This window comes from Gymnodraco acuticeps, unplaced genomic scaffold, assembly GCF_902827175.1.
Source record: "Gymnodraco acuticeps unplaced genomic scaffold, fGymAcu1.1, whole genome shotgun sequence".
NCBI classification, from domain to species: Eukaryota; Metazoa; Chordata; class Actinopteri; order Perciformes; family Bathydraconidae; genus Gymnodraco; species Gymnodraco acuticeps.
The window spans coordinates 435603-449258 of NW_022990938.1; the positions used below are offsets into that span (position 1 = coordinate 435603).

At 42.7% G+C, this 13656-nt stretch overlaps 2 protein-coding genes across 2 annotated transcripts; one reads left to right on the plus strand and one right to left on the minus strand.

Moving 5' to 3' along the window:
* Positions 1–1613: 1613 nt before the first annotated feature.
* pnpla8 (patatin-like phospholipase domain containing 8) lies at positions 1614–12824 on the minus strand. Its single transcript, XM_034234275.1, has 10 exons — positions 12690–12824; positions 9904–10983; positions 9672–9821; positions 9426–9577; positions 9005–9099; positions 8734–8905; positions 7965–8022; positions 7216–7410; positions 3517–3715; positions 1614–2876 (listed from the first exon to the last, which is right to left on the minus strand). The coding sequence occupies exons 2-10, from the start codon at positions 10810–10812 to the stop codon at positions 2602–2604; spliced, it is 2205 nt and encodes a 734-aa protein (XP_034090166.1). The 5' UTR covers positions 10813–10983; positions 12690–12824; the 3' UTR covers positions 1614–2601.
* On the plus strand, positions 11483–12005 carry akap14 (A-kinase anchoring protein 14). The gene has a single exon (XM_034234301.1). The coding sequence runs from the start codon at positions 11493–11495 to the stop codon at positions 12003–12005; it is 513 nt and encodes a 170-aa protein (XP_034090192.1). The 5' UTR covers positions 11483–11492.
* Positions 12825–13656: the final 832 nt, after the last annotated feature.

Here is a 13656-nt window from a genome sequence, read left to right on the forward strand (position 1 = left end):
CAGTGCAAATTGTTTAAAGGCAGTGAAAGAAACCTTATTTGTCATTTCTAAAAATGTAATTATTTGCTATCAGGTGGATGAAGGAAGCTTTGTGATTTTGAGATAGATAGTGGTTCCATGAAGTGCCTCCATACACCTTAACTTAAAATATATACTGTATCTATACAAAATCTCATCAACCCACAATAAGTCCTTATTTACTTACAACATCAGGAGGTCTATTTACCCAGAAGGCAACGTAGTTCGGGTTCAAGCTTTTGTCATCTCACGCCTGGACCACCGCCACTCCCTTCTGGCGGTTTTACCTGCAAATGACATCCGACCTCTGCAGTTCATCCAGAATGCAGCAGCAGCTCCACTGGTCTTCTCGCATCGCTGGCCTACCGTGCTGTGAACCTTTCATACATCGAGGATATTTAATCATACACCCAAGTGTGTGCACTTCGCTCTGCATCGGCTAATCATCTCGCCACTCCCTCACTGTGGATGTTACCCCTCGACAAAAAAAGGCCTGTTAGCTATCATAGCTCCAAAATGGTATCATTGATATCAGGACAGCAGAAAGTCTACAAATATTTTCACACAAAAACTCACCCGTTTTGACTGCCTATTAAACGTGACACACACACAAACAAAAAATAATACTAAAATGGTTGAGCTCATTCGAAATAAACACACCAGCACAAGCAATGGTTTAGCTCATGTTAACCAATAGTACCTGCATGTTTCTTGCTGTTCTGAGTTTCTATCTTCATGGTTTATAGAATTGATTGCAAGTTATTTCGTATTAAAAGTGTCGGCTAAATGAAAATGTAACTGCTCATTTTCTGCCATGTTGCCCGCTTACTCCTGTAGGATCTGTCCCCCCAGCTGATACCTACCGAACAGATCTGAAGCCAGGCCAAGTGTAGGCAACGCAGCCATAAATCAGAGCTTGACGTTTAGGTGCAACTCAAGCTGGCGTTGGAAGAAAGGGCCATCAATCAATCAGTCAAGACAGCTACAACTTGGATGGTTTTAAACCGGGATTGATGCATCAGTCAAGTGAAAGGCTTGACATATTATGTTATACCTTCCTGACATGTGTCTTTGTTGTGGAGGTGTGTAGGTTTGTGATGCATTGTTCCCGTTGATTGGGGTAACAACAGTTTGACTGGAGGAATGACGCTGTGGAATTCCAGGGGATCCTTCAATGGGATCTAAACAATAAAGCTGAAAATCAATGTGTGCGATTGGGAAACAAAGGCAATTCGTCATAGCAAGATACTCCGCATTCCTTTGGGACAACTCTATGGTGATGCGTTTGTGTTACGAGTGTCAGGAAAATCAATCATTTAAAAGGGGCCTAATGTGCTTTTTGGGGTTTCCCCTGTGCTGTAGTGTGTTATATGGATTGTGTGATATCACTATGTAACACTTGCGCTTCTATTGGCTAGCGCTACAACACATTGTACATGATAGGCTAAGGAGCGGGACATCTCTAATCTGTTGACCAATCAAAACAGAGTCGGCCAGCTAACCTGAAAATAAGATGGCAAACATTCCTCTGGCATATATTCCCAATCCACTAATGTAGAAGTACAATTAAAACAAATCATACAGAGGTCAGAAGATCATATATCAATGTTTTGAAAACCCAAGTTTTATTTTTTCATGACATTTCTTATCGCATTCAACCAAGCTATAAATTAGGGAGGTATCAGAGGGGATTAGAATTCTCCAAATGTAAATATTGTGTCACTTTCTTGAAATGTGGGACAAAGAGGAATTAAAGGAAGGTTAAAGGCAAAAGCTTGGTAGTAAATAATGGGCCACAAAGGAGAACATGCCATGAGGAAAACATTCAATCGCATTCTGATATATTGTCGTTAGTATCAGAAACAGATTCCAGTGTCTGCGTCAATCAAGTAAAGTCAAAATCAGTACTATTTTTCTTTTTGCTGTATTCCTAAATTCTAGCAACCCCATTTAAGTATTTCATAATTACTTCAAATATTATTTACATTTTCTTCGTAAATAATTCGATTTTACAAAGTGCATGAGGTCTTTCTCCTGTAGTGATAGGCAGTCGTTTGAATGGTTTCACTGTGCCACCATGTGTTGATTACATCTTAATGTATTCAAGTCAGTCCATATCATTTCTGTGATCATTATTATCATTCTTCATATTGTGGTCATGAGTCTGTGCCACATTACCGTCCTTATGCGTTTAGTCCACCAACACTTTAAGCCAGTTCAAATTCATACATTTATGTACAGAAACAATTCCTTTCTGTAATTATTCAAGTAAATGATTTCATTAAGCGTCCAAACCGGCTTGATTCTTATCAAAGTGAATACTCCATCTCCATCAAAGACACATTGCGTCCAACTAAAAACACACCACATATGTAATTTCATACTATTATTTACAGTATTGTCTTTTTTAATGAATCATCATAATTAAACAGTCCTTACACAGTGTAAATGATGATAGAAAAAAAGTCCAAACAAAATGTGGTAACCAAGATGCTTAAAAATAAAGTTCCAGTTTGGCCTGAATCTACCAGGTCTTGGGAGTTCTTCTTACCTTAAAAACCCACACTGTTGCCAGGCAGATAACTAGAGCTTGGAGCTGAAGGGCAGCCCCTCGTACATGTCGGCCTTGAGCTTGGCCCACTCGGCCACCCTCTGGATGGTGCTCTTCTCCTGGCAGAGCACGCTGGCAGCCTTCTTCAGCTTGGCCTCGTTGCGCTCCAGGTAGCGCTCGGCCTCGCCCTTCAGGAAGTTGAGCTTCTCTGGGCGGCTCTCGTTCAGCGGGATGTCCTCGCTCATGTAGGGGTTGAAGCGGAAGTAAGTGCCAGGGGGGAGGAGGGCGTCCAGCATGGTGTGCACCTCTGGAATAAGGATAGGAGAGTATTGCTTTTAAAAAGGTCCCCAATTATACTGTTTTTCATCAATATATTATAGGTCTCATATATATACAAAACATGTCTCTGATTGGCTGAAACACCAAACAGATCATTGCAGCATTACCCATAATCCCCTCTGTTTCAGCCTTGTTTCAAAAGTGCTGATTCTCTGTCTGTTACTTTAGATGAAAATAAGGAGCCCCTCCCCACGCCCCTCTGAGAGAGATTTGGTTACAAAGAACTCAATGGTGCTCTAGGAGGAGATTCAGGTGATAAGGTGGGGGGGGGGGGTTACCTTGGTTGCTGATTGGCTAATGGTTACACAAGACAAAACATCGTTATGACATCATAAAGGGGCCAAAATCGGATCAGTTCATTTTCAGACAGGTTTTTATAGAAATGGATCAAAAAGTGAGAGAATCTTTTTTCCTGAAACTTTCAGAATGTCTTTCCACAGAGGGGACATGAAAAATTGGATTTTGCATAATAGGTGACCTTTAAAGTTGGTTTATATTTCAAGAAGCACTGGAGCGGGGAAATCGTAACTCGTCACCCTGCCTGTGACTGCGCGCCTCTGAGCTGTGGTTTATAAATAAATGTGTGTGATGTCAAACATTGGTCTTACCCTCAGTATCCGTGGCACTGCTGATGACGTGTGAGAGCTTGGTCTTCAGGCTGGTGGAGGTCGTGCTGTTGTTTTTGTCCACCGTCTCGTACCGTCCCGTGCCCAGAGACAACACACACTGCAGCGGGGTGTTAGGCCACAGACACTTGCACTCATGGATGGCCAACGCTGTGGGGTTGTTGATGAGGAGGCCTCCATCCTAAAGGAGAGGAAGGATAAGAAAGGTAATGAAAAGGGGAAGGAGAATCACCATGAAGTAAAAGAAGGGCCCCAAAGCAATCACTGTGGAATGTTTTATTTCCACTGTAGACAATTTGCTTTTCGAACCAACAGCCAATGTTGTTGATGGGTTCAAAATCTGCAAAGTCACCTTCAGCTTTTCATCAGTCAAATATGCTTACTAGGCAAGGTTAATACACTGAAAGGACACTTTGCATGCATAGAAGGAGCCTCAGGTTTGAATATATGTGTTGTGACAGCCTGCAGGGGACACATGAGGGGAAGTGGACACGCTGTCCCAGAGCTACAAAGCTCCCTGGCCTGAGATGTGCTGTATGTGCAAACAGCCCTGTTATTCACAAATAAACAAGTAGGAATGTCTGTCTTTTAGAGCAGCTTTCCGAGGCTAAGAGAAACCCTTTCTTTGAATAATTTGATCTAAAACTAAATTGAATAAGAAGATCTAGTTGCTGCATTACTCTGAATTGTTGATACAGCATGTTGCATTTGAGTATTCTAATCCTGACTGATTTCATTTACCTAATCACAAATGACTTGCCGTTTGCTCTAAATAATGTAACAGGATTGGAGCTGATCTAAGTGGTGCCAACAATGCCAGAAAGAGGACAATGGAGCTAAATGGATGCCTGGACCCATTTAGTGCTAAACACTCTTTCTCAGTCTTTCCCCGAGTCCAGCTCTGGACCACATCCAGACACCGAAGGGCTTTTGGATCGGATTAATAGAGATGGAGAGTGTGGCGCACAAGAGCTGAGACCCTCCCCAGTGGAGCGGGGGTAAAGGTCTTTACACGCCTCTACATGGGGAGGGCAATAGAGAAATATCCAAAAAGCTTGAATCCCATTCTTCTTCTGTAAGAAAACACTAATACCTTTCTCGCGTTTGTAGTAGATGTATCTGTTCTAATTTATTTAATATTGTGTCTTCTTTAGGCACTCAATTTGGGGTGAAGTGTCTTGCCCAGGGACACGACGACATGCGGTGGGGTTTGAACCTGTGACCCCCTGATCCGAACGCCAACTCACAACACCACACGCCTACAATAATAATTCCTGACATTTATTATAGCGCTTTTCCAGATGCTCAAAGCGCTTTACAAATACACATTACACACATGTAACAGTCATGTACGGTGGACAATACCCACAGGAGCAAATTCAGGTGTGTCTTGCCCAAGGACACAACAATTAATAAAGTCGATTTTATCCAAACTAATCTAAAACACACAGACGGCCCGAATAAATATGTGTGGGTTAGGTATGGTGTGTGCTGATACTGTGAATACCGGAGGAATCACAAGAGAACTCCACCAGTAAGTTATTTATATAATTGCTTTTCTGTGAATTCAACTTTTTTTATTCACCCTGAAAAGTAAAGAAATAAAAAAGGTTAAATATTAGTTCCAGGAAACTTGTTTCAAATTCATATGTCTGTCTTTGGTCCACTGTGCTGCCCTGGTATTATTGTCTGAAACATGTTATTATTGAACTAATGATACAGCTGTGTACCCTCAGGTGTAAGCTACTGAAACAGAGGTTAATTACACAGCTGCTCCTCAGCTCTGACCCTCAACCTCTGAATGAAATCCAACCAACACGCAAATTGAACGCTGCATCCCAAATGACTGGCCTAATGATACTCTTTTGCTACGATAAAGGACTGCAGCTCAGGGAGATATAAGGATATTTGACCTCTACATTGAGTGTGTGAAGGTGTCTGCTCCCCACTGTGTTTGTGTGTGTAAATGTATTTCTGATACCCGGCCTGCACTGGCTGAAGTCTCCTGAGACATACCGCTGCTAGTGCTGAAAACTAGAGTAGGAGTGAGACCGGTGGGTGGCAACGGTAGCTCAAACTACACACACACACACACACACACACACACACACACACACACACACACACACACACACACAACACACACACACACACACACACACACACACACACACACACACACACACACACACAACACACACACACACACACACACACACACACACACACATCACACACACACACCACACACACACACACACACACACACACACACACACACACACACACACACACACACACACACACACACTACACACACACACACACACACACACACACACACACACACACACACACACACACACACACACACACACACACACACACACACACACACACCACACACACACACACACACACACACACACAGCTCAAAGCAGATTGTGAATAGAAAGAAATGCAAAAAAACAGCATTATATTTATGCAAATGAATATATAACATAATTTGCATACAAAATAAAAGCCATAACAAAACCATAACTATCTTATGCTGTTTCCTTGCTCCTATAGAATAAAAGAAAAATAATAAAATGACCAGAGATCGATCAATGTCAGAAAGGATCAGGCATGCCAATAACAAATATAATCGAATTTCTGTCGTGGTAATACGTTAGTAGGAATACTAGCAAACAGATGAGTTTTCAAGGTTAAAGGCCTGGGCTCGGGCCAATTACTAGGAGGCCATTTGTTTTAATTCTACATGCTTAGAACTATCAAGGCTTGGGTCTGTAAACATGCAGAGTGGGGTCAGAGATTAGGATCTCTTATTGACTAAAACATTGCAAAGGGCCGTCTACCAGGACCCTGGCATTAGGAAACGGCAGGGGAGAGAAGTGCTTGCTGGAGCCGGGACAAGGCTAAATCTGCCTAAGTAGGTTGTTAAATGAAGCTAAAGCCTTGAGCATAATTGCTGCCCACACAGACCATCTAAAGATATCTGGCCTAATAATCAAACGTTATGAAATAAAAGGCGCTCTGTGATATGGATCAAAGTAGCAGAAAGTAATTTATCAGACACATCAACAGCTGGGTTTATATTCAATTACCTCCTACTTAAAGCTAATCTACCGCTCTTGAACCTTAAAAATGATCAAGAGTTAGCATCCATCACCTAATGCACACGCTTTTTCACTGTGAAATTTACTTTCTTTAATGTGGAATCAGAGCTCTCCATTTCCCTGCGAAGAAGCAGGCTAAGAGGACGAGGACTTTGATGTTTAGGGGGCACATGCAGGGTCCAAGGACTCTCTCTTTACCTCCATCTCTTCCTCTCAGACTCTTAAAAGCAGGGAAATGACAGCCTTCAAGGTTATGGGTATCAAGAGTGAAACTAATTGACACATACCCCTTGAAGTGTACATTCACAGAGAGAGTGCAATGCTCATTGCTTTTGTCCTTGGCACCTTAACGGAAGTGTATTGATTGAAAACATTTCAAGGAAATTACTCTCTCACACTGGACTAGGGCTCTCAGAGAAATGTGACTACTATAGATGTGAACCAAATGTATTCACCTCTCCAAGGACAGAGCCTTTTAAGTGATGCTGTGTTTTTTCGTGCTACACTTTCTTCTATCTCGCAGCCTGTGTTACCAACAGTATCTCTCTGTTGTGTGTCATACCTGATGGAGGTCTTTTCCCAGGACGAATTCCTGGAAGTATCCCGGCGCGGCAGACGAGGCCCTGATAGCCTGCCACATTTTATGGTTGCAGTCTCCAAGGTAGTGGGATCTCACTCCTGGCAGGAGTCTGTAGTTCCTGAATGTGAAGGCCTTCAGAGGTAAACCCCTGTTCACAATGGTGCTCACTGCTGACACCTGGTGGACAAACAAGGGCACATTGAGAAGGCAACACCAAGTGTGTGACTTCATTCATGTTTTGAAGAGCTGGTGTTTCACTAAGGTGCTGTTCAATTGACAACTAAATAATAGGTACAAAAGCGTTTTATTCCCTTTTTTAAATATCAGTACTCTGATATTTAACTCAAGTAAAAGTAGCAATATCAGATGTTAAAAATGATCTACTACAAGTAAAAAGTCGTGCAAACAGTAGCTATACTTAAATAGAATATGAAATAAAAAATGTTAACTGCTGCTGGATATCCGAACCTCTAATAATATATCAATGTTTAATTTGTAATTATGCTATATTTTGGAATAGCTAATAATCCAAATATGTTAAGTAACGAAAGCTGCCAAATCAAAACTAAAAGAAAAAGTACAATATTGTCTTTAAAAATCTAGTAGAGTAAAAACAATAAAGTAGCATCAATAGAAAACACTTAGGTAAAGCACAAGTACTTCAAAATTGTACTTGAGTACAGTACAAATTGAGTCCATAAGGTGAAGAGCTGAAAAAACATGTGACTTACTTTAGGGCAGTGAGGGTCCCTGGCGCTCTCAATCATACGCCCCTCACCCATCCGTTCCCTAGAGGAAATGCAAACAGATTCAAATTAAACACTAGACTAAGGCCCCGTCCACACGAAGACAATATGAGTTGAATCCGCTAACGTTCTCTATCGTATAGACGGTTCGTCCACACGAGGCCGACACAGAAACGCGGATTTGGAGCCCGAATGTTGATAACGGCTCCCAAAGTGGGTAGGTCTGAGGACGAAACGCTTGCGGCTCCGTGTGTACGCCCTATATGATCATTCCCTGAAAACGATTACGCCATAGCCACGCCTCTCCCGCTCACCCCCGCGTCATTGCTGATGCGTTTCGCCAACAACAACAATGGCGGATCACAGGGTTGCGTTCGTGCTCAAGATGCTACTGACCATGATAGATTTTAGTGCAACATTTACAGCTCCTCTACCACAACCATCAGCTACAATAATAATATAATATAATAATAATCGTCATCGGTCTTATTCGCTGCTTTTGGTGTATTTTGTGGCGGAAGTACAGCGCCACTTACAGGCCCAGCGGGTCGAGCGGTCTCGTGTGAAGGGACACGTTTCGTGAGCCTTTTCCACGTGGACGGAAGACTTTTTTGATATCGACTTTGTTTCGTTTTCGTTTCGTCTCCGTGTGGACGGGGCCTAACTCTGTGTCTTTGAAATCAAGTACGGTAGCGAGCAGTAAAATCATGTAAAGACTAGAACAAAGAGGGATGAAAGAGTCCTGCAGACTGACTTGAGGATGTTTTCCCATATTTCACTGTCGTAGAAAGCGTGGCTCCAGCCCATCTTTACGGTTCCAACGATGACGTTCCGTTTGAAGACGTCCGAGCCCAGCTTCCTGTACATCTCCTCGCACTCCTCTAGCGGGATCTGAAAGATACCCAGCATGAAGGCCAGAATAGCACCTAGAGTAGAGAGAGACAAGTGTGATGTGCCGGTGAGCAAAGGACTTAGATTTAGTGATATGAAAACAATACAGACGATAAACAGTCATGACAGCGTACCGGTGCTGACGCCACAGATGTAGTCGAACAGCTGGTGGATGCGCTTGCCGGTCATGTTCTGCAGTTTATAGAGAGTCTGCAGGGCCAGCAGTCCCCTGTAAGAAAAGGCACACAATTGACACACCTGGAGTAACAAAATGCAGCTTTAACATTTGATCTACTACACAGTAATATATGGAGGTAGTCTTGTTCCGTTGGCATGCAATGAAAGCTCATTTTGTAGTTCTCTGTAGTGGAAAGAAGCTACATTGGTTCCCACCATTTGTGACTTCTGTCTGCATTTAAAACTACACAAGTATGATCTAAAAAAGTAGCAAGAGACACATGCTTTTGATAAAAACATCATACCTAAACCCCTTCAGTAAAACAGGGTAGTCAGGCTTTTTAATGCCACACGTGCTTCATTCCTAAATGGCTCTACCTCGTTCCGCCTCCGTCTATGGTCAGGACCCGTATCCCTCTGCCTTTGACTGGTTCGGCGTAGCCAATCAAAGCCAGAGCTTCTCTCACAGCAGCCTGAAGGGGGAGGTCTCTAGCCTGCCTCAGTCTCAGCAGGCAGGGCAGCACCCTCTCCTAAGAAGGTCACCATTTCTCAACACTTGATGACTGTGCAAACACATCAGACATGTAACAGAGCTGCATGGTTGTGACGGTGATACACACTCACCTTGATGGCAACACCTCTTGTCTCGGGGAACTCCAGGATGTGAAAGCTGAGCTCTTCCACTCGACTGGTGAGGAGCTTGACATCATTCACTCTCTGCAGGCCTTTCACCAGAGACCGGGTCTGGTTGTCTACACTCACCCTGGCTATTATCTGCAAGACAAATACACACCATGCTTACTTACTTGTTTTTATTGTGCATTTTTAACCTAGCGATTCATATCACATCAATTACCTTCTCTCTTTGAATTAACCGCTGTTGCTTAACTTTCTCCTCTTCACTGTCTGCTTTCTTTGCTGCCTTGTCCACAGTTGGCTCTACAACTGCTGAAGGCTTGTCGTTTGGAGCTGCAATGCTTTTGGAATCACCTCTGAACTTTGGGACCAGGGGTGTGATGTAGCTGCCGACGAACGCCTGAACGCTGGGCCGAGGGTAGGAGAGATAGTGGGTGAAGCCTTTTTTAGTGGAGGCAGCGGGCACAAGGATGGACTGAGCTTCACTTTCAGTCGCAGGGATGGCAGGGGAGGACGTCCCTGCTGGAGGAATGAGCATGTCTGAGGGAGATGGAGAGGTAGTGGGTGCTTCAATACTTTTAGCCACTGGAGACAAAATAGGAATGTGGTCCTTAGTTGTAAGAGCGCTGAGAGTGGGCTCTGAAACAGGATCACCCCCTTCTCTGCTCTGCTGCAGTGGCCTGTTGTCTACTTCTTCCTCTGGTGCACTGGTGCCAAAGTAACTATTGATGTGCAGAGCCAGAGTTGTGTACGTCTCATCCATGTTACTAGACAGAGCTACTGGGTGAAACAGCTGTGATGTGTGTGTTGCCACAGAAGAGGAAGAGCTTAATCCTGATGTGGACTTCTTTGTGGCAGCAAAAGAATTTTCTGTAACTTGCTGCTGCTGGTTGTCTGGCTCTTCCTCAGCTGTTTTGCTCTCGCCTTCTGCAGCTTCTTTCATGGTGGTTTCAGGTGGTGCTGCTGTGTTGTTAGAGGACGAGGTCTCGGCTTTGGTCAGAACTTTTTCCACATGGGTGCTGCTGTCCACTGAGGCACTGCCAGGCTTGAAGCGGGAGAACTTGGAGATGAGGTCAGTGCTGCCTACTGCCTTGGTGACACTGTCCAATGTGGTCCTGATTCGCGACATGCGTTTGCTCACTGGGAACAGCAGTGGAGAACTAAGACTTTATCAGGCAACTGGATGATTCTGTTTTAAAATGATGCTGCATTCTGGCACACTTCCTGCCATCAGCAACGGTGGTTTAGTAGAAATTCCATTGTAGAGGGAAATAGGTAATTTCACAGCTTGTTCCGTCTCCTGGAGAAAAAAAAAGGATACTTTTAAACACGTTTTTATAGGAGCAAACAACTAGACAACACTTTTGCAGCAACTGACTGCACATCTGGTAGTAACAGTAGACACATTTAATTTTGCATGGGAAATCTCCCCTTTTTTAAATTAAATAAACCTCGTACTGTGTGTGTCACTGTAATCCCATCTGTGCTTTTCTTCTTGTGAGATGTCATTTCTTTAAATATTGGTAATAGCCTGCTGTCCTCCAAAGTTATGAATTCTCAAAATATTATATTTATGATATTTTTTAGGGGAAATTATGTATTCATGTTCGTCTCTTGTCCGGGTGGCAGGTTACGTCACTTCCGCCTAAAACCCAGGATCTAGCACTAACCCATTTGCCACCCTACCCAACCTGGTAACCAAGGAAATTGTTGTTACAGCAACCAAAACCAATACTGTAAACAGCTTTCAAAAACTAACAACTCAAACCCTCTAGATCCCAGATAGGTTTTCACTGTAGCAAAGAGAACATGGAAGAGCGACAACATCCAACACTAAAGATGAATTTAACAACAGAGTCAGCTCAACTTGTGAAGACTTTGCTGGACAAACAGCGCCACCCAGTCTCTCCTGACTCTCCTCCCAGTGAGATGAAGACTATAACCTGGGTTTCTATCAGAGACTTTACAGTGGAAGACGGGAAAAGGCAGATTGAGGAGTACATTCAGACCTGGGAGCTGCTGCCCTGCTGGCTCCACAGCCTGGACTTCCTCTGCTCCACTGAGAAGGAACATAGCACCTTCTACCACTACCAGGCCCGCTTCAGTACCACGACCTGGAGGAAGCCCATTCAGGGGACTGCTAGCGTGTATTTCGTGGTGTACATCCCTCAAGTTAGACCCCACACTCTGCCCGTGGAGGTGCACTTTGCGGTGGAGTCAAACCGGCTGATGCACACCCCCGGGAGGACCAGGTTCAGAGAGGGGTGGCTGGTGGATGTCATTGATAGCAAGACCCTGCTCCGGAAAGCGGTCAACCTTTGAACCAACAGCTGAGAAAGTGACAATGTGTGGGTCATTCCCAAAGCGAACGGTATATCCAACGGGCTAACTGTTAGCATTTAACTTGCAAGATATTGCTTTGAACTCTTATTCGCCCGAAATGAGAAACGTTATAAACCCACTTCGATATTATTATAATTTACGATGTCTTTATTGACTGTTTATTACATCTATATACTTATATGCTTCTAAATATGCACCTTATACAAAGATATGTATACATTACACAATGTATGTGAATTCATTGAAAACAATGTATGTGAATTCATTGAAAACACTTCAATACTCTTTCTAATCCTCTTATCTAAAAGTTGAATGAAAGTAAGGAGAGACAATACACACCAACTGTTAGCTAACTAGCCTAGTTACCTACCAGTTTTTCCTCTAATTTATCTCATTACGTGCATGTTTTATTGGACTTCAACTGTGACTGTAACGTTAGCTACCGTTAAGATAACACTAGCTTTAGATAACGTTAAAGCAAATAACGAAACTGTTTGTGTTTGATAGCAAGCCCGACATTTTCAAAGGAAAAACACGTAATGTTTAAACTTCAAAGCTAGTGTTAGCTTGCCTAGCACACACATGAAACCGTTAGCCTAACGTTAGCCTTTTAATATTATAATTATAAGGCTATGTCACACAATTAAACAGAGTTTGTCTTACCATAAGAAACAGATGCCGTTAAATATATGGCCAACGTATTTCTTTCAGTTAGATGCTGGTATAACACATGTAGTTGTGTTTATGTTAAATGGAAAAGATAAACAGGAAGAAGAGAGGAAGTGACGCAGTTCTCTAGACGTTTTCAGTGCAATGCCTTGTTTATGCCACTAGGTGTCGACAAAGCCTCCATGGAATAAAAACGATTTCACTGCAACACAAGTGATTACAATTTTAAGATAGAAAGAATCAACAGCAACGTTTATAATTGAAAGATTAAGACAGAGTTGTACTTGCAGAGTAAACTTGATTGTTTTCAAGGAGACATTTGTATTGGGCAAAGTGCTACTGTCCGTTGTTTTGTTTCTTTATGCAGGAAAACATCACAAAAAACCCACACAAAAAATACATAAGGGGAACATAGATACATTTGCCATGGACAAGAAGGAAGCTTAGAATTAAAGTGCTCATGTTTGCTGTACTGCATTACGATGTAACTTTTGGGTTCAGCAGCTTAATGGAGGCTGAAACCAATGATAGTTCAAGGTTTAATATGCACTCAGGCACACAAACTCTTTGAACTGATGGAAGTCCTAGTATTTAGAGAATAGGGGATGTTGAGAGTTCCATGACTATTTTTCTCATACAGGCTCTCTATGGGCTCCTAATCTTCCTCCTATTACCCTCATCTGCTTGTAACTCTGTATCTAATTATGCTCTCTCTGATCAGGCGGCTCACTCCATACCGCCGCAATCCCCTTAGGTTTGTGGTTTATAGAAGACCAACATCTCTTGTTCGAAATGCATCTTTGAAGACCTATATTTGAGTTATAAAAATCCAACGTTTTATTAATAACTAAAGCATATTAACTGGCACTTTCTCAAATAACATGCATGCACAGTAGATGCTTCAGTAATGAACAATTACAGGCCCATATCAAACCTGCCATTTCTAGGTAAAATCATTGAA